Source organism: Bombina bombina, chromosome 4 (genome assembly GCF_027579735.1).
Source record: "Bombina bombina isolate aBomBom1 chromosome 4, aBomBom1.pri, whole genome shotgun sequence".
Lineage (NCBI taxonomy): Eukaryota > Metazoa > Chordata > Amphibia > Anura > Bombinatoridae > Bombina > Bombina bombina.
Window position 1 is genome coordinate 443,458,315 of NC_069502.1, and position 23,085 is coordinate 443,481,399.

The window sequence follows — 23,085 nt, forward strand, 5'->3', positions numbered from 1 at the left end:
GAACAGCAGCCAATCAGCATCAGCAGTGCTGAGGTCATGAACTCTTTTACTGTGATCTCATGAGATTTCACTTAACTCTTATGTGATTTCATTGTAAACTTACTTACACTGAATAGGGAAATAACATGAGTGTGCACGAATGCTTGCTCCTTCTGCTGTCCCAGGGCAGACATACTGATTTGCTGCTTAGAAGTCCTTTACAATGGGATGTGGCTACTGAGGAACTTTTGAGGTAAAATATCTTTCTTTTTACATAGAGATGTTCAGGTGATATTTTCTAGTCAGCTTTTTACAGCTATGCTGCATCACTTTCAAGTGTTTAAACATTTGGGTATTATGGCCCTTTAACAAGTAACTTTATAACCTGAAGCTACAGTACATAACAAGAACCATGACAGCAGGGCCAACAGGCTGATCGGGATCTGCTGCATTAGTATTTCTCATTACAAATAAATAAAAACAATAAAAAGCAAACTATTTTAGTTTTTTTATGTAATTTATTCCATAAATAAACTTTTACATAATTTTTTTCAAAATCTTCAAAACCCATTGAAGTTAATTTTAAGTTATTAAAAACACTAAAAAAATGAGAAAGTAAATTATATTAATATACTTTGTTTTATTCTCTTTATTGTGTCAGCAAATCACATCTCCCACCATGACACTTTCCTCATGTTACATCAGTCTCCTGTTTTCTATCCTGTAATTAAAGGTGTCACCTGCAAATGGAAAAGGAGGCGGTACATTATAAGCTCCTCCTAAAAATATCCACAAGGTCCCAAGAAGCATGACAGGAGTCACAAGGAAAAGGCACAATCGGTCAAAAGTCCGGGCAATGCGGTACCAGTTATCCTTCTCCTACAAAAAAAAAATGCAAATGGTGTTAATAAAAAGATAAAAACAGGAAGCTGGTAAATACAGGACTAACATAAAATACATGGAAACAGGTTAATCGAAACCACCACCCATAATGAAAGTATTAGCCTTTGTGTGTATATAAAGGGCCACTAAAGTCATAATTAAACTTTCATGATTCAGATCATTTTAACAACATTTTTAATTTACCTATATTAGAAAATTATGCAGTCTTTTTATATGCATACTTTCTGAAGAACTAGCACCTACTGAGCATGTGCAAGAATTGCCAGCATATACAAATATGTGATTTGCTGAAGGTGTCACATAATACAAGGGCAGAGAAATGGATGTCAATTTCAAAAGTTTTATTATTCCTTTGCTGACTATGCAATTCTTCTGTGTATTAATGGTCATTTTAACTCTTTCTCATTACTAGAGTACACATTTTGCTTAAAAAAACAAACCCTTATTGCTCTTGTGTAAACATTATGATTGACCCACACCCTTTATAAGACCAAAAAGTAAATCCGTAACCTGCAAACACTCCATATGAAATAGCTGATTTAGGAAATTTTCAACATTTTGAAACTCTAAGTTACAGATTTTGTACTTGGATTTTCTAGAGAGTGAGGGACAAAGCAAACTTTTTAAACAAAACCAGGAGAAATGTCCCTTTAAGTGTCAGGTAGAGAAACTGTACATTCAATATAATGAAATATTGCACACTTCAGAAAGCCTTTAAAGGACCCAAAATGTTTCCTTTATGATTCAGATATAGCATGCAATTTTAAACAACTTTCCAATTTACTTCTATTATCTAGTTTGCTTAGTTCTTTTAGTATCCGTTGTTGAAAATCATACCTAGGTAGGCTCAGGAGCTAGTTGCTGATTCGTGGCTGCACATGTATGTCTTGTCATTGCCTTACCAATCTGTTCAGCTAGCTCCCAGTAGTGTACTGCTGCTCCTTCAACAAAGGATACCGAGAGAATGAAGCAAAACTGATAATAAAGGTAAATTGAATCATGAAAGGAAAAATATTGGTTTCATGTTCCTTTAAGACTGAAACTTAGAACACAGACAAATTAAATTACTCAAGACCAGTAACCTGATCACTGATCTGCGCACAAATGTAGTTATTTTGAAGAGAAGGACTTAAATTTCATGATTGAGATAGAGCATACCATTTTAAACAACTTTCCAATTTACTTATATTATCTAATTTGCTAGGTTATCTTGGTATCCTTTGTTGAAAAGAATACCTAGGTAGGCTCAGGAGCAGCAATGCACTACTAGCTGCTGATTTGTGGCTGCACATATACGCCTCTTGTTATGGTTAATCCAATGTGTTCAGCCAGCTTCCTGTAGTGCAATGCTTCTCCTTCAACAAAGAATACCTACGGAATGAAGCAAATTTGCTAATTGAAGTATATTGGAAAGTTGTTTAAAATTGCATGCTCTATCTCAAATATGAAAGAAAACATTTGGGTTTCATATCCCTTTAAAGGACCTTTATAGTTAAACAAATTGCATGCTCAAATTTGTTAGCGCATATAATTATAAAAATAACAATGATGTAATGCTATGTGTTTAACCCCCCCCCCCCCCAGAGGAGTTAAACACATACTTAGTGTTGCTCAGGAGCCTTAGAGCACTACTGGTCCAGAGGGGAAACTGTGTATGTCGTATGTTGTTCTCAATATTTAATGAATTGAATAAACCTTGGTCAGTTAAAAGGGCAAACAATTTTCATACTGAACACCATTTGCACATAAAAAAGAAAATTAAACATTGGAACATCTCAGTAGCTGAGTAAATTTTGTTATTTTTTTTAAATGATATGCTAATATTTAGTAGAAATGCACGGAAAAACCTGTTTCTATAAAAAAAAACACATGGCCGTTGTGTTTACAAAAAATAATCTATACTAAACTTATTTGTATAATAAATGCAATCTCTGTGTAGCTCCAACATACTTTTTCTTTAACATAGTCCCCCCTCCATAGTCCACAAATGCAAGAATGCGTAGTCAGACATTTTACTAATAAATATTCTGCTCTGCTGAGTGAGTCTCTTGAGTGCTCACTTACAGACTCAGATTTACAGAATCTAAAGCGCTATGCTCTGGTGAGATGATCTAAGTCTCGTTAGTACTGTGAGGTCCCTTAATGAATTTAAGAAAGGCAAATTTTACCTTTTGAACGGTTTACCTAGCTATGGGTTTTGGGTGTGAAGGAGAAACATATATTACAATATAATGCTCAATTAAACTCCCCCAAAGGTTTTGCGTGATTTCTCTCTATGCTCGTGAGTTTATTTATCATCAGGCCCAGATTGTAAAGGGCCACCAGGCTCCCTGAATGATAAGAGAGACTATTTGTGCAAGGAGATAGAGTTTGACCAGTAGATGCCACACTTTCTATATTGGAAAAGAGATTAAACTTCTTGCGCTATAAATCCAACAGCAAGGACCAGCACTACAGATGGATACTAGTTCCCTACAAACTAGCAAAAGGAATATTGAAGTGAAAAAACAAGTACTGTGGGCGCCTTAAAGGGCAGGTCAAAAAAATATATGAGTTGATTATGTCCTAATACATATGAAAAAAATCTTTTAACAAATGATAGGTAAATGATCAAGAAGAAAAAAAATATTTTAACAAATGATAGGTAAATGATCAAGAAAAAAAATAATCTTTTAACAAATGATAGGTAAATGATCAAGAAAAAAACAACAGCCAATTGAAATGGATGTTAAAATATAATTTAATTATACTTTACTAAATGTATTAAAAAAGTTGTAAGCGAAATAATTCATACAATGAGATAAATATAAAAAGGCAATACTAAATGTACATAAATAAATGCATAAAAACTTGTTTATATAAAATGAGTAATTCTCTGTAAGTGACCTATCTATGTAGAGAGAAGACCTCTAAAGACACTTCAAAATACTTAAGCCTCTGCTGCAGACAGGGTTAAGGAAGCAAAAAAGCAGTACTAATGAGAGAAAACGAATCCTGGTGATTTAAGCAAAATAACAATGAACTGCAACAATAATGCTCAATTCAATTTCAAAGTTTTAGGATTGGTGTAAAACGGCAATCCTGCGCAGGTTATAGCCGTGGAGAAACAGTACCTTAATTTGTTCAGGAGCTCCAAGTGTTTTTGTAATCCAGTGTAGCAGTTATACCGCCAGCATGAAACAGCTCTGGGAACCCTCTGTGTGTGATGGGAAGAAAGCCGCTGAGCTCCTCTCCCCTGCACACTCTGGAATTCCACCCTCACCTGTGTGATGTCCGTTTGTTGCTTCAGTGTTTCCTGGAGTACGGTGTCCTTAGTGAACCACAATAGTGTGAAGAAAGTAGTTCCGGCAACGTTTCAGCTCTTAGCAGAGCCTTTGTCATATTTTGCTTAAATCACCAGGATTCGTTTTCTCTCATTAGTACTGCTTTTTTGCTTTTTTGCTTCCTTAACCCTGTCTGCAGCAGAGGCTAAGTATTTTGAAGTGTCTTTAGAGGTCTTCTCTCTACATAGATAGGTCACTTACAGAGAATTACTCATTTTATATAAACACGTTTTTATGCATTTATTTATGTACGTTTAGTATTGCCTTTTTATATTTATCTCATTGTATGAATTATTTCGCTTACAACTTTTTTAATACATTTAGTAAAGTCTAATTAAATTATATTTTTACATCCATTTCAATTGGCTGTTGTTTTTTTTCTTGATCATTTACCTATCATTTGTTAAAAGATTTTTTTTTTCTTGATCATTTACCTATCATTTGTTAAAAGATTTTTTTCATATGTATTAGGAAATAATCAACTCATATATTTTTTGACCTGCCCTTTAAGGTGCCCACAGTACTTGTTTTTTCACTTCAAGGTGCCACACTTTCACCTGCAACAGCTATCCTGTGCTTTCTGCAGGGCATAGGAAAAGTAATGCGTTCACTGTTCCGTGTTTTACCACCTAAGAGTGATTACCACATTGCCCTGAGTGTGCTGCATTGCTCATGGCAGCCAGCGAACTGCCTGGATTATGGTACCATATTGATTTTTTCATAAAAATGGATTCTCTGCTAAAACCAATAAAAGGCAATTACAAATGGATCACTAGAGTGGGCAATCGATTACCGTGTGGAATATAGCAGTGTAAGTCTTGAGCCTGTGGGCCACATGTACGAAGGAGTGAGCAGACAACCTTCTTAAATGATTACAGTAAATGCAGTATACCATAAGTCCCTACCTAATGTAAAGTTACTGTATATAATGGATGCAGTCTATAAATAAAACACAAAAACCATCAAAAGAATAAATGATGTTACCCTTAGAGAAAAATTCCACATGTGCAAATTAACATAAATGAAATTGGTTATATAAGATCTTAATTTATAATGCTCTTTCAATGCAAAGCCAACCACAATAATAAGAATTTGCATCAAGGCATATAACTAAAGAAGAAAGTTAATAGGATTTGGTTTGAGGTCACTTTCAGAAGGATTGTTAATATAATGTATGTCAACCAATATTTAAAGGGACAGTCTACACAAAAATTGTTATTGTTTAAAAAGATAGATAACACCTTTACTACCCATTCCCCAGCTTTGCACAACCAACATTGTTATATTATTATACTTTATTCACAGATTCTAATAGCTATCTTCATGCCTCTAGTGGACACCATAAAAATTGGATTAAAAATATACCGTTTGCCCAATTTCAACTCTAAGTTACAGATTTTGTACTTGGATTTTCTAGAGAGTGAGGGACAAATCAAACTTTTTAAACAAAACCAGGAGAAATGTCCCTTTAAGTGTCAGGTAGAGAAACTGTACATTCAATATATTGAAATATTGCACACTTCAGAAACCTTTAAAGGACCCAAAATGTTTCCTTTATGATTCAGATATAGCATGCAATTTTAAACAACTTTCCAATTTACTTCTATTATCTAGTTTGCTTAGTTCTTTTAGTATCCGTTGTTGAAAATCATACCTAGGTAGGCTCAGGAGCTAGTTGCTGATTGGTGGCTGCACATGTATGTCTTGTCATTGCCTTACCAATGTGTTCAGCTAGCTCCCAGTAGTGTACTGCTGCTCCTTCAACAAAGGATACCGAGAGAATGAAGCAAAACTGATAATAAAGGTAAATTGAATCATGAAAGGAAAAATATTGGTTTCATGTTCCTTTAAGACTGAAACTTAGAACACAGACAAATGAAATTACTCAAGACCAGTAACCTGATCACTGATCTGCACACAAATGTAGTTATTTTGAAGAGAAGGACTTAAAGGGGCATGAAACACCAAAAATATATTTCATGATTGAGATAGAGCATACCATTTTAAACAACTTTCCAATTTACCTATATTATCTAATTTGCTAGGTTATCTTGGTATCCTTTGTTGAAAAGAATACCTAGGTAGGCTCAGGAGCAGCAATGCACTACTAGCTGCTGATTTGTGGCTGCACATATACACCTCTTGTTATGGTTAATCCAATGTGTTCAGCCAGCTTCCTGTAGTGCAATGCTTCTCCTTCAACAAAGAATACCTACGGAATGAAGCAAATTTGCTAATTGAAGTATATTGGAAAGTTGTTTAAAATTGCATGGTCTATCTCAAATATGAAAGAAAACATTTGGGTTTCATATCCCTTTAAAGGACCTTTATAGTTAAACAAATTGCATGCTCAAATTTGTTAGCGCATATAATTATAAAACTAACAATGATGTAATACTATGTGTTTAACCCCCCCCCCCAGAGGAGTTAAACACAAACTTATTGTCGCTCAGGAGCCTTAGAGTACTACTGGTCCAGAGGGGAAACTGTGTATGTTGTATGTTGTTCTCAATATTTAATGAATTGAATAAACCTTGGTCAGTTAAAAGGGCAAACAATTTTCATAATGAACACCATCTGCACATAAAAAATAAAATTAAACATTGGAACATCTCAGTAGCTAAGTAAATTTTTTTTTTAAATGATATGCTAATAATATTTAGTAGAAATACACAGAAGAACATGTTTCTATAAAAAAACACACGGCCGTTGTGTTTACAAAAAATAATCTATACTAAACTCATTTGTATAATAAATTCAATATCTGTGTAGCTCCAACATACTTTTTTTTTTTAACATAGTCCCCATCCATAGTCTACAAATACAAGAATGCGTAGTGAGACATTTTACTAATAAATATTCTGCTCTGCTGAGTGAGTCTCTTGAGTGCTCACTTACAGACTCAGATTTACAGAATCTAAAGCGCTATGCTCTGGTGAGATGATCTAAGTCTCGTTAGTACTGTGAGGTCCCTTAAGGCAAATTTTACCTTTTGAACAGTTTACCTAGCTATGGGTTTTGGGTGTGAAGGAAAAACATATATTACAATATAATGCTCAATTAAACTCCCCCAAAGGTTTTGCGTGATTTCTCTCTATGCTCGTGAGTTTATTTATCATCAGGCCCAGAGTGTAAAGGGCCACCAGGCTCCCTGAATGATAAGAGAGACTGTTTGTTCAAGGAGATAGAGTTTGCCCGGTAGATGCCACACTTTCTATATTGGAAAAGAGATTAAACTTCTTGCGCTATAAATCCAACAGCAAGGACCAGCACCACAGATGGATACTAGTTCCCTACAAACTAGCAAAAGGAATATTGAAGTGAAAAAAACAAGTACTGTGTGGGCGCCTTAAAGGGCAGGTCAAAAAATATATGAGTTGATTATGTCCTAATACATATGAAAAAAATCTTTTAACAAATGATAGGTAAATGATCAAGAAAAAAAAATCTTTTAACAAATGATAGGTAAATGATCAAGAAAAAAAACAACAGCCAATTGAAATGGATGTTAAAATATAATTTAATTAGACTTTATTAAATGTATTAAAAGAGTTGTAAGCGAAATAATTCATACAATGAGATAAATATAAAAAGGCAATACTAAATGTTCATAAATAAATGCATAAAAACTTGTTTATATAAAATGAGTAATTCTCTGTAAGTGACCTATCTATGTAGAGAGAAGACCTCTAAAGACACTTCAAAATACAGGGTTAAGCAGTGGAGGCTCCTCCATTTGAGCACATTCGCACGTGCCCCCCTCAGCATCCCTGACGAAAAAAGAAAAAAATATATAATTTTTCCAATAGCCCCCTATTGAAAAAATTATATTTTTTTTACCCCCCAGAAAAAAATACAATATAAACTTTTATTTTATTTATTTTTCAATTATTTAAGTAAAAGTGCCATAATATTACACAAATAGATTACATAGATACACAGCCTGCCTGCCTGGCCCCTGTACTAGCCCTACCGCACGTGCGATAGCCTAAGCTATGGCACTGTGCTTTGCGCAATCTAAAATTGCCTGCTGCGCAGCTCCCAGCCTCCCCATCCCCATACTTAGCTGTTCGCACACTTCAGCCTGTGCGAGGGGTGGGAGGGACTTGAGGGAGACAGGCAGCAGGCCATCAGCAGCCAATGACAGAGTCACAGAGAAGAGCCGCGTCATCAACTCATCATTCCCATGTGATCATGTGACATCCTTTTGACTGCCTGCAGACCGGGAGAGTGAGAGTTGTTGCTGTGATGCCCCAGACAGTGTTTGCGCGCTAAAAGGTAGAGGTAAGGGCTTATGTATTTTTTTTATTTTTGTGGTTTGATCACACCATGTTTAGTTACTAATATAAGTTATATTAGTAACTAAACATGGTGTGATCAAACCACAACTGCTCTGCTGTATATTTAGTCATTTGTTTCCGGTGGTGGCCCAGTGTGTATATTATACACACAACTCTACATGGCACAACAGGCAACGTCATCAACTACATTTGAGCCTGGCCGGTGGCCGCTGTCACTTAGGCTGCATCTGCCGAGTGCTTCTGACTGCTTGTTTTTCTTCTCTCTCCCCCCTTGAAACTAAAGTTACAGCCTTACAGTAACGATAACTAACTAACCACGCTGAACTGGAACTTCCTAAACACAGATATCTATGCATTATATATTGCACGGTATATAATGTATAGATATCTGTATTTAGGAAGTTCCAGTTCAGCGTGGTTAGTTAGTTATCATTACTGTAAGGCTGTAACTTTAGTTTCAAGGGGGGGAGAGAGAAGAAAAACAAGCAGTCAGAAGCACTCGGCAGATGCAGCCTAAGTGATTGTAGCAAAAAAGCAGACGCACGTTACTGGCTTCCTCCCCCAGTCACCCTTCAGTAGTTTAGTAGCAACAGTCTTCCCTCCTGCACTGTCTGCTAGAATTGAGAGGTAGAGCAGAGGAATCTAAGCTTTATGTGGTGCAATTTAGCTCCGTGTGCTAAACACTGCATATATCATCTTGACAGGCATTGTTTAGCACACGGAGCTAAATCCCACAGCATAAAGCTTCTATCCTATGTGAATGTCTGTGCTTGCTATTTAGCAATAACATCTCTGCAGAGTGTGCAGGCTAATAAATTCCAGCCAGGGGGTAGAGTTCTTATTGGCTGCCTAGTGTCTCCCTTGTCAGTGTTTTAACTATTCAGGTATTAAATGGTTTAAATTACAGTGGCAAAACCATGATTTCCCTATGTAAATTTGCCAACACTTTCTGTCTCTGTATCTCTCCCCCCTCTCTGTGTTTGTATTTCTCCCCCCTCTCTGTCTCTGTATCTCTCCCCCCTCTCTGTATCTCTTCCCCCTCCCTGTCTTTGTATCTCTACCCCCTCTCTGTCTTTGTATCTCTCCCCCTCTCTGTCTCTGTATCTCTCCCCCCTCCACCTCTCTGTCTCTGTATCTCTCCCCCCTCTCTTTCTCTCTCCCCCCTCTCTGTCTCTGTATCTCTCCTCCCTCTCTGTCTTTGTATCTCTCCCCCTGTCTGTCTCTGTATCTCTCCCCCCTGTCTGTCTCTGTATCCCTCCCCCTCTCTGTCTTTGTATCCCTCCCCTCTCTCTGTCTCTGTATCTCTCCCCCTCTCTGTCTCTGTATCTCTCCCCCTCTCTGTCTGTGTATCTCCCCTCTCTGTCTCTGTATCTCCCCTCTCTGTCTCTGTATCTCCCCCCTGTCATTGTATCTCTCCCCCTCGCTGTCTCTGTATCTCTCCCCCCTCTCTGTATCTCCCCCCTGTCATTATATCTCTCCCCCTCGCTGTCTCTGTATCTCTCCCCCCTCTCTGTATCTGTGTGTTTGTATCTCTCCCCCTCTCTCCCTCTTCCCCCTATGTCTCTCTCTCTCCCCCTCTTTGTATCTCACTACCCCCTCTCTGTATCTCTCTCTCCCCCCTCTTTGTTGCTCTCTCTCTGTGTCTCTCTCCCTCTCTCTCACCCTTCTCACTATGTCTCTCTCTCTGTATCTCGCTCTTTATCTCCCCCTCTCTCTCTCCCCTCTCTGTCTGTCTCTCTCTCCCCCCTATATCTCTCTCTCCCCCCTATCTCTCTCTCTACCCCCCTCTCTCTCTCCCCCCCCTCTCTCTCTAATAACCATAAATTATATGCAGTTAACCTCCAAATGTACATTATGAAGAAAATGTAATAATGAGTTAAAGGGACACTGAACCCACATTTTTCCTTTCATGATTCAGATAGAACAATTTTAAACAACTTTCCAATTTACTTCTGTTATCTAATATGCTTTGTTCTCTTGATATCTGTTGTAAAAAAGGATACCTAGGTAGGCTCAAAAGCAGCAATGCACTACTGGGAATTAACTGATGTTTAGTGCCTGCACATATATGCCTCATGTCATTGGCTCACCCAATATGTTCAACTAGCTCTCAGTGAGATATTGATGCTCTTTCAATAAAGGATACAAAGAGAATGAAGCAAATTTGATAATATAAGTTATATATAGATATATATACATACACACACACACACACACACACATTAAAATGGGCGGGGCCATCTGAGGGGTGGGGCTAGTGCTCCCCCATCCTCAAAAGTCACCAGCCGCCACTGGGGTTAAGGAAGCAAAAAAGCAGTACTAATGAGAGAAAACGAATCCTGGTTATTTAAAGGGACACTGTACCCAAAGATTTTCTTTCATGATTCAGATTGAGCATGAAATTTTAAGCAACTTTCTAATTTACTCCTATTATCAAATTGTCTTCTTTCTCTTGGTATCTTTATTTGAAATGCAAGAATGTAAGTTTAGATGCTGGCCCATTTTTGGTGAACAACCTGGGTTGTCCTTGCTGATTAGTGGATAAATTCATCCACCAATAAAAAAGTGCTGTCCAGAGTACTGAAGCAAAAAAAGCTTAGATGCCTTCTTTTTCAAATAATGATAGCAAGAGAACGAAGAAAAATTGATAATAGGAGTAAATTAGAAAGTTGCTTAAAATTGCATGCTCTTTCTGAATTACAAAAGAAACTTTTTGGGTACAGTGTCCCTTTAAGCAAAATAACAATGAACTGCAACAATAATGCTCAATTCAATTTCAAAGTTTTAGGATTGGTGTAAAACGGCAATCCTGCGCAGGTTATAGCCGTGGAGAAACAGTACCTTAATTTGTTCAGGAGCTCCAAGTGTTTTTGTAATCCAGTGTAGCGGTTATACCGCCAGCATGAAACAGCTCTGGGAACCCTCTGTGTGTGATGGGAAGAAAGCCGCTGAGCTCCTCTCCCCTGCACACTCTGGAATTCCACCCTCACCTGTGTGATGTCCGTTTGTTGCTTCAGTGTTTCCTGGAGTACGGTGTCCTTAGTGAACCACAATAGTGTGAAGAAAGTAGTTCCGGCAACGTTTCAGCTCTTAGCAGAGCCTTTGTCATATTTTGCTTAAATAACCAGGATTCGTTTTCTCTAATTAGTACTGCTTTTTTGCTTCCTTAACCCTGTATTTTGAAGTGTCTTTAGAGGTCTTCTCTCTACATAGATAGGTCACTTACAGAGAATTACTCATTTTATATAAACAAGTTTTTATGCATTTATTTATGAACATTTAGTATTGCCTTTTTATATTTATCTCATTGTATGAATTATTTCGCTTACAATTTTTTTAATACATTTAGTAAAGTCTATTTAAATTATATTTTTACATCCATTTCAATTGGCTGTTGTTTTTTTTCTTGATCATTTACCTATCATTTGTTAAAAGATTTTTTTTTTCTTGATCATTTACCTATCATTTGTTAAAAGATTTTTTTCATATGTATTAGGAAATAATCAACTCATATATTTTTTTGACCTGCCCTTTAAGGTGCCCACAGCACTTGTTTTTTCACTTCAAGATGCCACACTTTCACCTGCAACAGCTATCCTGTGCTTTCTGCAGGGATAGGAAAAGTAATGCGTTCACTGTTCCGTGTTTTACCACCTAAGAGTGATTACCACATTGCCCTGAGTGTGCTGCATTGCTCATGGCAGCCAGCGAACTGCCTGGATTATGGTACCATATTGATTTTTTCATAAAAAACATAATTTATGTAAGAACTTACCTGATAAATTCATTTCTTTCATATTAGCAAGAGTCCATGAGCTAGTGACGTATGGGATATACATTCCTACCAGGAGGGGCAAAGTTTCCCAAACCTCAAAATGCCTACAAATACACCCCTCACCACACCCACAAATCAGTTTAACGCATAGCCAAGAAGTGGGGTGATAAGACAAAAGTGTGAAAGCATAAAAAATAAGGAATTGGAATAATTGTGCTTTATACAAAAAATCATAACCACCACAAAAAAAGGGTGGGCCTCATGGACTCTTGCTAATATGAAAGAAATGAATTTATCAGGTAAGTTCTTACATAAATTATGTTTCTTCTGTTATGTGTGATCAGTCCACGGGTCATCATTACTTCTGGGATATAACTCCTCCCCAACAGGAAATGCAAGAGGATTCACCCAGCAGAGCTGCATATAGCTCCTCCCCTCTACGTCACTCCCAGTCATTCTCTTGCACCCAGCAACTAGATAGGATGTGTGAGAGGACTATGGTGATTATACTTAGTTTTTATAACTTCAATCAAAAGTTTGTTATTTTACAATAGCACCGGAGCGTGTTATTGCCTCTCTGGCAGAGTTTGAAGAAGAATCTACCAGAGTTTTTACTATGATTTTAACCGGAGTAGTTAAGATCATATTGCTGTTTCTCGGCCATCTGAGGGAGGTAAAAGCTTCAGATCAGGGGACAGCGGGCAGATGAATCTGCATTGAGGTATGTAGCAGTTTTTATTTTCTGAATGGAATTGATGAGAAAATCCTGCCATACCGTTATAATGACATGTATGTATACTCTACACTTCAGTATTCTGGGGATGGTATTTCACCGGAATTACTCTGTTAAAAGTACATTAAACCTTTTAATAGGTATTTATTATGTTAAACGTTTTTGCTGGAATGTAGAATCGTTTGCATTTTCTGAGGTACTGAGTGAATAAATATTTGGGCATTATTTTTCCACTTGGCAGTTGCTTGTTTTAATTGTGACAGTTTCGTTTCTCTCTCACTGCTGTGTGTGAGGGGGAGGGGCCGTTTTTGGCGCTCTTTGCTACGCATCAAAAAATTCCAGTCAGTTACTCTTGTATTTCCTGCATGATCCGGTTCATCTCTAACAGATCTCAGGGGTCTTCAAACTTCTTTGGAGGGAGGTAGATTCTCTCAGCAGAGCTGTGAGACTTATATATTGACTGTGATTAAAAACGTTGCTCTGTAATTTTTATGTTTCAAATTTAATTATTGTTACTTTACTAATGGGAACAAACCTTTGCTAAAAGTTGTGTTGTTTTTAAGGATTGATGCTATAACTGTCTTTCAGTTCATTATTTCAACTGTCATTTAATCGTTTAGTGCTCTTTGAGGCACAGTACGTTTTTGTTAAATAAGATTGTAACCAAGTTGCAAGTTTATTGCTAGTGTGTTAAACATGTCTGATTCAGAGGAAGATATCTGTGTCATTTGTTCCAATGCCAAGGTGGAGCCCAATAGAAATTTATGTACTAACTGTATTGATGCTACTTTAAATAAAAGCCAATCTGTACAAATTGAACAAATTTCACCAAACAGCGAGGGGAGAGTTATGCCGACTAACTCGCCTCACGTGTCAGTACCTGCATCTCCCGCCCAGGAGGTGCGTGATATTATGGCGCCTAGTACATCTGGGCGGCCATTACAGATAACATTACAAGATATGGCTACTGTTATGACTGAAGTTTTGGCTAAATTACCAGAACTAAGAGGCAAGCGTGATCACTCTGGGGTGAGAACAGAGTGCGCTGATAATACTAGGGCCATGTCTGATACTGCGTCACAGCTTGCAGAACATGAGGACGGAGAGCTTCATTCTGTGGGTGATGGTTCTGATCCAAACAGATTGGATTCAGATATTTCAAATTTTAAATTTAAATTGGAGAACCTCCGTGTATTACTAGGGGAGGTTTTAGCGGCTCTTAATGATTGTAACACTGTTGCAATACCAGAAAAATTGTGTAGGTTGGATAAATACTTTGCGGTACCCGGCGAGTACTGACGTTTTTCCTATACCTAAGAGACTAACTGAAATTGTTACTAAGGAGTGGGATAGACCCGGTGTGCCGTTCTCACCCCCTCCAATATTTAGAAAGATGTTTCCAATAGACGCCACCACACGGGACTTATGGCAAACGGTCCCTAAGGTGGAGGGAGCAGTTTCTACTTTAGCTAAGCGTACCACTATCCCGGTGGAGGATAGCTGTGCTTTTTCAGATCCAATGGATAAAAAATTAGAGGGTTACCTTAAGAAAATGTTTGTTCAACAAGGTTTTATATTGCAACCCCTTGCATGCATCGCGCCGATTACGGCTGCGGCAGCATTTTGGATTGAGTCTCTGGAAGAGAACCTTAGTTCAGCTACGCTGGACGACATTACGGACAGGCTTAGAGTCCTTAAACTAGCTAATTCATTCATTTCGGAGGCCGTAGTACATTTAACCAAACTTACGGCTAAGAACTCAGGATTCGCCATTCAGGCACGTAGGGCGCTGTGGCTAAAATCCTGGTCAGCTGATGTAACTTCTAAGTCCAAATTACTTAATATACCTTTCAAGGGGCAAACTTTATTTGGGCCCGGTTTGAAAGAAATTATCGCTGACATTACAGGAGGTAAGGGCCACGCCCTGCCTCAAGACAAAGCCAAAGCTAAGGCTAGACAGTCTAATTTTCGTCCCTTTCGGAATTTCAAAGCAGGAGCAGCATCAACTTCCACTGCACCAAAACAGGAAGGAGCTGTTGCTCGTTACAGACAAGGCTGGAAACCTAACCAGTCCTGGAACAAGGGCAAGCAGGCCAGGAAACCTGCTGCTGCCCCAAAGACAGCATGAACCGAGGGCCCCCGATCCGGGACCGGATCTAGTGGGGGGCAGACTCTCTCTCTTCGCCCAGGCCTGGGCAAGAGATGTTCAGGATCCCTGGGCGCTAGAGATCATATCTCAGGGATACCTTCTAGACTTCAAATTCTCTCCCCCAGGAGGGAGATTTCATCTGTCAAGGTTGTCAACAAACCAGATAAAGAAAGAAGCGTTTCTACGCTGTGTACAAGATCTGTTATTAATGGGAGTGATCCATCCGGTTCCGCGGTCGGAACAAGGACAAGGGTTTTACTCAAACCTGTTTGTGGTTCCCAAAAAAGAGGGAACTTTCAGGCCAATCTTGGATTTAAAGATCCTAAACAAATTCCTAAGAGTTCCATCGTTCAAAATGGAAACTATTCGGACAATCTTACCCATGATCCAAAAGGGTCAGTACATGACCACAGTGGATTTAAAGGATGCTTACCTTCACATACCGATTCACAAAGATCATTACCGGTATCTAAGGTTTGCCTTCTTAGACAGGCATTACCAGTTTGTAGCTCTTCCATTCGGATTGGCTACGGCTCCAAGAATCTTCACAAAGGTTCTGGGTGCCCTTCTGGCGGTACTAAGACCGCGAGGAATTTCGGTAGCTCCGTACCTAGACGACATTCTGATACAAGCTTCAAGCTTTCAAACTGCCAAGTCTCATACAGAGTTAGTTCTGGCATTTCTAAGGTCGCATGGATGGAAAGTGAACGAAAAGAAGAGTTCTCTTTTTCCTCTCACAAGAGTTCCATTCTTGGGGACTCTTATAGATTCTGTAGAAATGAAGATTTATCTGACAGAAGACAGATTAACAAAGCTTCTAAATGCATGCCGTGTCCTTCATTCCATTCAACTCCCGTCAGTAGCTCAATGCATGGAGGTGATCGGCTTAATGGTAGCAGCAATGGACATAGTACCCTTTGCACGTCTACATCTCAGACCGCTGCAATTGTGCATGCTGAGTCAGTGGAATGGGGATTACTCAGACTTGTCCCCTACTCTGAATCTGGATCAAGAGACCAGAAACTCTCTTCTATGGTGGCTTTCTCGGCCACATCTGTCCAGGGGGATGCCATTCAGCAGGCCGGACTGGACAATTGTAACAACAGACGCCAGCCTACTAGGTTGGGGCGCTGTCTGGGATTCTCTGAAGGCTCAGGGACAATGGAATCAGGAGGAAAGTCTCCTGCCAATAAACATTCTGGAATTAAGAGCAGTTCTCCATGCCCTTCTGGCTTGGCCCCAGTTAAAAACTCGGGGGTTCATCAGGTTTCAGTCGGACAACATCACGACTGTAGCTTACATCAACCATCAAGGAGGGACAAGAAGCTCCCTAGCAATGATGGAAGTATCAAAGATAATTCGCTGGGCAGAGTCTCACTCTTGCCACCTGTCAGCAATCCACATCCCGGGAGTGGAGAACTGGGAGGCGGATTTCTTGAGTCGCCAGACTTTTCATCCGGGGGAGTGGGAACTTCATCCGGAGGTCTTTGCCCAAATACTTCGACGTTGGGGCAAACCAGAGATAGATCTCATGGCGTCTCGCCAGAACGCCAAACTTCCTCGCTACGGGTCCAGATCCAGGGATCCGGGAGCGGTTCTGATAGATGCCTTGACAGCACCTTGGAACTTCGGGATGGCTTATGTGTTTCCACCCTTCCCGCTGCTTCCTCGATTGATTGCCAAAATCAAACAGGAGAGAGCATCAGTGATTCTAATAGCGCCTGCATGGCCACGCAGGACTTGGTATGCAGATCTAGTGGACATGTCATCCTGTCCGCCTTGGTCTCTACCTCTAAGACAGGACCTTCTGATACAGGGTCCATTCAAACATCAAAATCTAACTTCTCTGAAGCTGACTGCTTGGAAATTGAACGCTTGATTTTATCAAAACGTGGTTTTTCTGAGTCGGTTATTGATACCCTGATACAGGCTAGGAAGCCTGTTACCAGAAGGATTTACCATAAGATATGGCGTAAATACCTATACTGGTGCGAATCCAAAGGTTACTCCTGGAGTAAGGTTAGGATTCCTAGGATATTGTCCTTTCTACAAGAAGGTTTAGAAAAGGGTTTATCGGCTCGCTCATTAAAGGGACAGATCTCAGCTCTGTCCATCTTGTTACACAGGCGTCTGTCAGAAAATCCAGACGTCCAGGCCTTTTGTCAGGCTTTAGCTAGGATCAAGCCTGTGTTTAAAACTGTTGCTCCGCCATGGAGTTTAAACTTAGTTCTTAACGTTTTACAGGGTGTTCCGTTTGAACCCCTTCATTCCATTGATATAAAATTGTTATCTTGGAAAGTTCTGTTTTTAATGGCTATTTCCTCGGCTCGAAGAGTCTCTGAGTTATCAGCCTTACATTGTGATTCTCCTTATCTGATTTTTCACTCAGACAAGGTAGTTCTGCGTACTAAACCTGGGTTCTTACCTAAGGTAGTCACTAACAGGAATATCAATCAAGAGATTGTTGTTCCATCCTTGTGTCCAAATCCTTCTTCAAAGAAGGAACGTCTTCTACACAATCTGGATGTAGTTCGTGCCCTCAAGTTCTACTTGCAGGCAACTAAGGATTTTCGACAAACGTCTTCCCTGTTTGTCGTGTATTCTGGTCAGAGGAGAGGTCATAAGGCTTCGGCTACCTCTCTCTCCTTCTGGCTTCGTAGCATAATTCGTTTAGCCTATGAGACTGCTGGACAGCAGCCTCCTGAAAGAATTGCAGCTCATTCTACTAGAGCTGTGGCTTCCACTTGGGCCTTTAAGAATGAGGCCTCTGTTGAACAGATTTGCAAGGCTGCAACTTGGTCTTCGCTTCATACTTTTTCCAAATTTTACAAATTTGACACTTTTGCTTCTTCGGAGGCTATTTTTGGGAGAAAGGTTCTTCAGGCAGTGGTTCCTTCTGTATAATGAGCCTGCCTATCCCTCCCGTCATCCGTGTACTTTTGCTTTGGTATTGGTATCCCAGAAGTAATGATGACCCGTGGACTGATCACACATAACAGAAGAAAACATAATTTATGCTTACCTGATAAATTCCTTTCTTCTGTTGTGTGATCAGTCCACGGCCCGCCCTGTTTTAAGGCAGGTAAATATCTTTTAAATTATACTCCAGTCACCACTTCACCCTTGGTTCTCCTTTCTCGTTGATTCTTGGTCGAATGACTGGGAGTGACGTAGAGGGGAGGAGCTATATGCAGCTCTGCTGGGTGAATCCTCTTGCATTTCCTGTTGGGGAGGAGTTATATCCCAGAAGTAATGATGACCCGTGGACTGATCACACAACAGAAGAAAGGAATTTATCAGGTAAGCATAAATTATGTTTTTCTTTCATGTATTTAGCAAGAGTCCATGAGCTAGTGACGTATGGGATAATGAATACCCAAGATGTGGATCTTCCACGCAAAAGTCACTAGAGAGGGAGGGATAAAAAAAAGACAGCCAATTCCGCTGAAAATAATCCACACCCAAAATAAAGTTTAAATCTTATAATAAAAAAAAAACTAAAATTATAAGCAGAAGAATCAAACTGAAACAGCTGCCTGAAGTACTTTTCTACCAAAAACTGCTTCAGAAGAAGAAAACACATCAAAATGGTAGAATTTAGTAAAAGTATGCAAAGAAGACCAAGTTGCTGCTTTGCAAATCTGATCAACCGAAGCTTCATTCCTAAACGCCCAGGAAGTAGAAACTGACCTAGTAGAATGAGCTGTAATCCTTTGAGGCGGAGTTTTACCTGACTCGACATAAGCATGATGAATCAAAGACTTTAACCAAGACGCCAAAGAAATGGCAGAGGCCTTCTGACCTTTCCTAGAACCGGAAAAGATAACAAATAGACTAGAAGTCTTTCGGAAATTTTTAGTAGCTTCAACATAATATTTCAAAGCTCTAACTACATCCAAAGAATGCAACGATCTTTCCTTAGAATTCTTAGGATTAGGACACAATGAATGAACCACAATTTCTCTACTAATGTTGTTAGAATTCACAACCTTAGGTAAAAATTAAAAGAAGTTCGCAACACCGCCTTATCCTGATGAAAAATCAGAAAAGGAGACTCACAAGAAAGAGCAGATAAATCAGAAACTCTTCTAGCAGAAGAGATGGCCAAAAGAAACAAAACTTTCCAAGAAAGTAATTTAATGTCCAGCGAATGCATAGGTTCAAACGGAGGAGCTTGAAGAGCCCCCAGAACCAAATTCAAACTCCAAGGAGGAGAAATTGACTTAATAACAGGTTTTATACGAACCAAAGCTTGTACAAAACAATGAATATCAGGAAGACTAGCAATCTTTCTGTGAAAAAGAACAGAAAGAGCAGAGATTTGTCCTTTCAAGGAACTTGCAGACAAACCTTTATCCAAACCATCCTGAAGAAACTGTAAAATTTTAGGAATTCTAAAAGAATGCCAAGAAAAATGATGAGAAAAACACCAAGAAATGTAAATCTTCCAGACTCGATAATATATCTTCCTAGATACAGATTTACGAGCCTGTAACATAGTATTAATCAGAGAGTCAGAGAAACGTCTATGACTGAGAATCAAGCGTTCAATCTCCATACCTTCAAATTTAAGGATTTGAGATCCTGATGGAAAAAAGGACCTTGTGATAGAAGGTGTGGTCTTAACGGAAGAGTCCACGGTTGGCAAGTGGCCATCCGGACAAGATCCGCATACCAAAACCTGTGAGGCCATGCTGGAGCCACCAGCAGAACAAACGAGCACTCCTTTAGAAACTTGGAAATTACTCTTGGAAGAAGAACTAGAGGCGGAAAGATATAGGCAGGATGATACTTCCAAGGAAGTGACAATGCATCCACTGCCTCCGCCTGAGGATCCCTGGATCTGGACAGATACCTGGGAAGCTTCTTGTTTAGATGAGAAGCCATCAGATCTATTTCTGGAAGTCCCCACATTTGAACAATCTGAAGAAATACCTCTGGGTGAAGAGACCATTCGCCCGGATGTAACGTTTGGCGACTGAGATAATCCGCTTCCCAATTGTCTATACCTGGGATATGAACCGCAGAAATTAGACAGGAGCTGGATTCCGCCCATACCAGAATTCGAGATACTTCTTTCATAGCCAGAGGACTGTGAGTCCCTCCTTGATGATTGACATATGCCACAGTTGTGACATTGTCCGTCTGAAAACAAATGAATGACTCTCTCTTTAGAAGAGGCCATGACTGAAGAGCTCTGAAAATTGCACGGAGTTCCAAAATATTGATTGGTAATCTCACCTCCTGAGATTCCCAAACCCCTTGTGCTGTCAGAGACCCCCAAACAGCTCCCCAACCTGTCAGACTTGCATCTGTTGAAATCACAGTCCAGGTTGGAAGAACAAAAAGAAGCCCCCTGAACTAAACGATGGTGGTCTGTCCACCACGTCAGAGAGTGTCGTACAATCGGTTTTAAAGATATTAATTGAGATATCTTTGTATAATCCCTGCACCACTGGTTCAGCATACAGAGCTGAAGAGGTCGCATGTGAAAACGAGCAAAGGGGACCGCGTCCAATGCAGCAGTCATAAGACCTAGAATTTCCATGCATAAGGCTACCGAAGGGAAAGATTGAGACTGAAGGTTTCGACAAGCTGAAACCAATTTCAGACGTCTCTTGTCTGTCAGAGACAGAGTCAAGGACACTGAATCTATCAGGAAACCTAAAAAGGTTACCCTTGTCTGAGGATTCAACAAACTTTTTGGTAAATTGACCCTCCAACCATGTTCTAGAAGAAACAACACTCATAAAAGACTGGAAAGGTTCTTTCTAGTGAAAATAAGCAAAGGGAATTGAATCCAATGCTGTGGCCATACAACCTAAAACTTCTGTGCATATATAGCAACTGAAGGAAATAATAGAGACTAAAGGTACCGACAGACGGAACCCAATAGAATTATCCCTTGTCTGATAGAGACAAAGACAGTGACACAAACTATCTGGAAACCTAAAAAAGGTGACCCTTGTGTGAGGAATCAAGAGCTTTCGAAAAAAAGATCCTCTAACTATGTCCTGAAGAGCAAGTGAATCATATGAGATTCCGCATCCTCAGAAAATAATCTGAATGAAAGCAGAAAAATGAAAATATGCATTTATTGTATCTAATGAAAACAAATAATGCTATCAATGACCATAAAAGGCAAAATAGTTTGAATAAAACTCCAAACCCGGTTCCTAAAAAAGGAACCCGGTTCCTAAAAAAGGAACTGGAAGAAATACCCCAGAAGATTCCAGGTTTGAGCAGCGCTTGAACCCCATGGGAGCCCAGCCATGCTTCAACAGTACCCAAAATATATAGGACAGAAACACACTTAAAGAAAGTGTTAGCCTTACTGGAATAAAATCAAAGAAATTTGGACAAAATAGAACCAAATAAATTTCAAAGAAGTCTTAACCTGCCCCTTACCAGCCAAGCTGGAATACGGCACGTACATGGCAATATTAGGGAGCTGATTTCGAACCCCAATTAAAAACATGTTACTTGGGAAAGAACTCAGGAATTCATTCCTTAATAAGAACAACCAAACTAGTATAAGCTTAAAGTTTTAGTCTTAGAACTCAATCTTGAAGCCCAGAGTAACAGTTAAGAATTGAATCCAATTATAAAACAAATAATTGATTATCTTAGAACAAAAGAAATATGGATTTTTTTTTTTTTTTAAAAATCACAAAATTCTTCTAGCTAAAATAGCTAAAGACATAGATTAACCCTCATTTGCAAAAATATTCAATAAAATGAAGAGACAAATGAAATTATTAGCATGATAGTCCAGTTTAAAGGACCAGTCAATACAGTGGACTTGCATAATTAATAAATGCAAAACAACAAGACAAATGCAACAGCACCTAGTCTAGTAAATGTTGTCCCTTAACAATGCTAAAATAAATCATAATCTGATACTTGATCTTAAAGTAAACAGAAAAAATGAAGCAATTGCAATATCCAAATAAATCACAGGACCAAGAAAAGTACCTGAAACGAAATAATTTTCCATAAATAAGATACAACTATCTAAAGGAAAATAAATACTATTTTGCTATAGAAACAATAGCATAATTAGTAGAAGTAGAGATAGCCCCAATAAATTGGAGAACCCTCCAAATTGAATTTAACTGCTGGCAAAGAATATAGTTTAAAACCTTCGAAGAAGGAATAAATGAAAATTCTCAGCCTATTCCATTCCCTAGAATGGGGAATTGGAAAGAAAACCTCTGAAAACACAGAAGAAATAAATAGGCAGAAATAGTGTCAGCTAGTCTTAAAGAACTAGTTACCTTAATATCCAAAATAATCAACACCTTTTCAACAAAGAACAAATGTACTTTAATAATAGAAAAATAATAAAAAAGTAGATTTGTTAGTGTCAATATCTGATGAAGAAAATTTCTGAAAGAGAAAAAAACATCATCAGAGAAGGATAAATCAGTATGTTGTTGGTCATTTGAAACTTCAATAATTAAAAAAGAAGTAAAAAGACCTAAAAATTTTATTAGAAGGCATGAAGTCAGACAAAGCCTTTAAAATAGAATCAGAAAAATATTTCTTATAAATCTTCTAAATATTTCTTGTACATAAGATGTAAGAATATAAATATATAAAGCATAAATACTAATGGATTCTGCATGTAAAAGTATATCATAATAACTTATTACAAACCATAGCTAAAGATAAACATTTATAACATTTAAAATAAATGAACTTAGCTTTGGTAGAACTGAAACTCAGTTAAGCGTTTATCCAGAAGTGACTTCTGATTCAGGGTCAATCTGAGACATCTTGCAATATGTAATAGAAAAAACAACAAATAAAGCAAAAATGATCAAATTCCTTAAATGACAGTTTCAGGAATGGGAAAAAAATGACAATGAATAAGCTTCTAGCAACCAGAAGCAATAAATAATGAGACTTAAATATTGTGG

At 38.7% G+C, this 23,085-nt stretch overlaps 1 protein-coding gene across 2 annotated transcripts in view; it reads right to left on the bottom strand.

Annotated features, from left to right (window-relative positions):
- Positions 1-477: 477 nt before the first annotated feature.
- The window catches only part of CHRND (cholinergic receptor nicotinic delta subunit), a 110,071-nt gene continuing 87,463 nt past the window's right edge, over positions 478-23,085 (bottom strand). The window contains exon 12 of one of the 2 annotated variants that reach the window (XM_053710292.1): positions 478-858. In XM_053710292.1, the coding sequence (XP_053566267.1) occupies positions 676-858 (183 nt within the window). In that variant the 3' untranslated portion in view covers positions 478-675. The remainder of the gene's footprint in view (positions 859-23,085) is intronic. The other variant, XM_053710293.1, reaches the window with a different exon arrangement.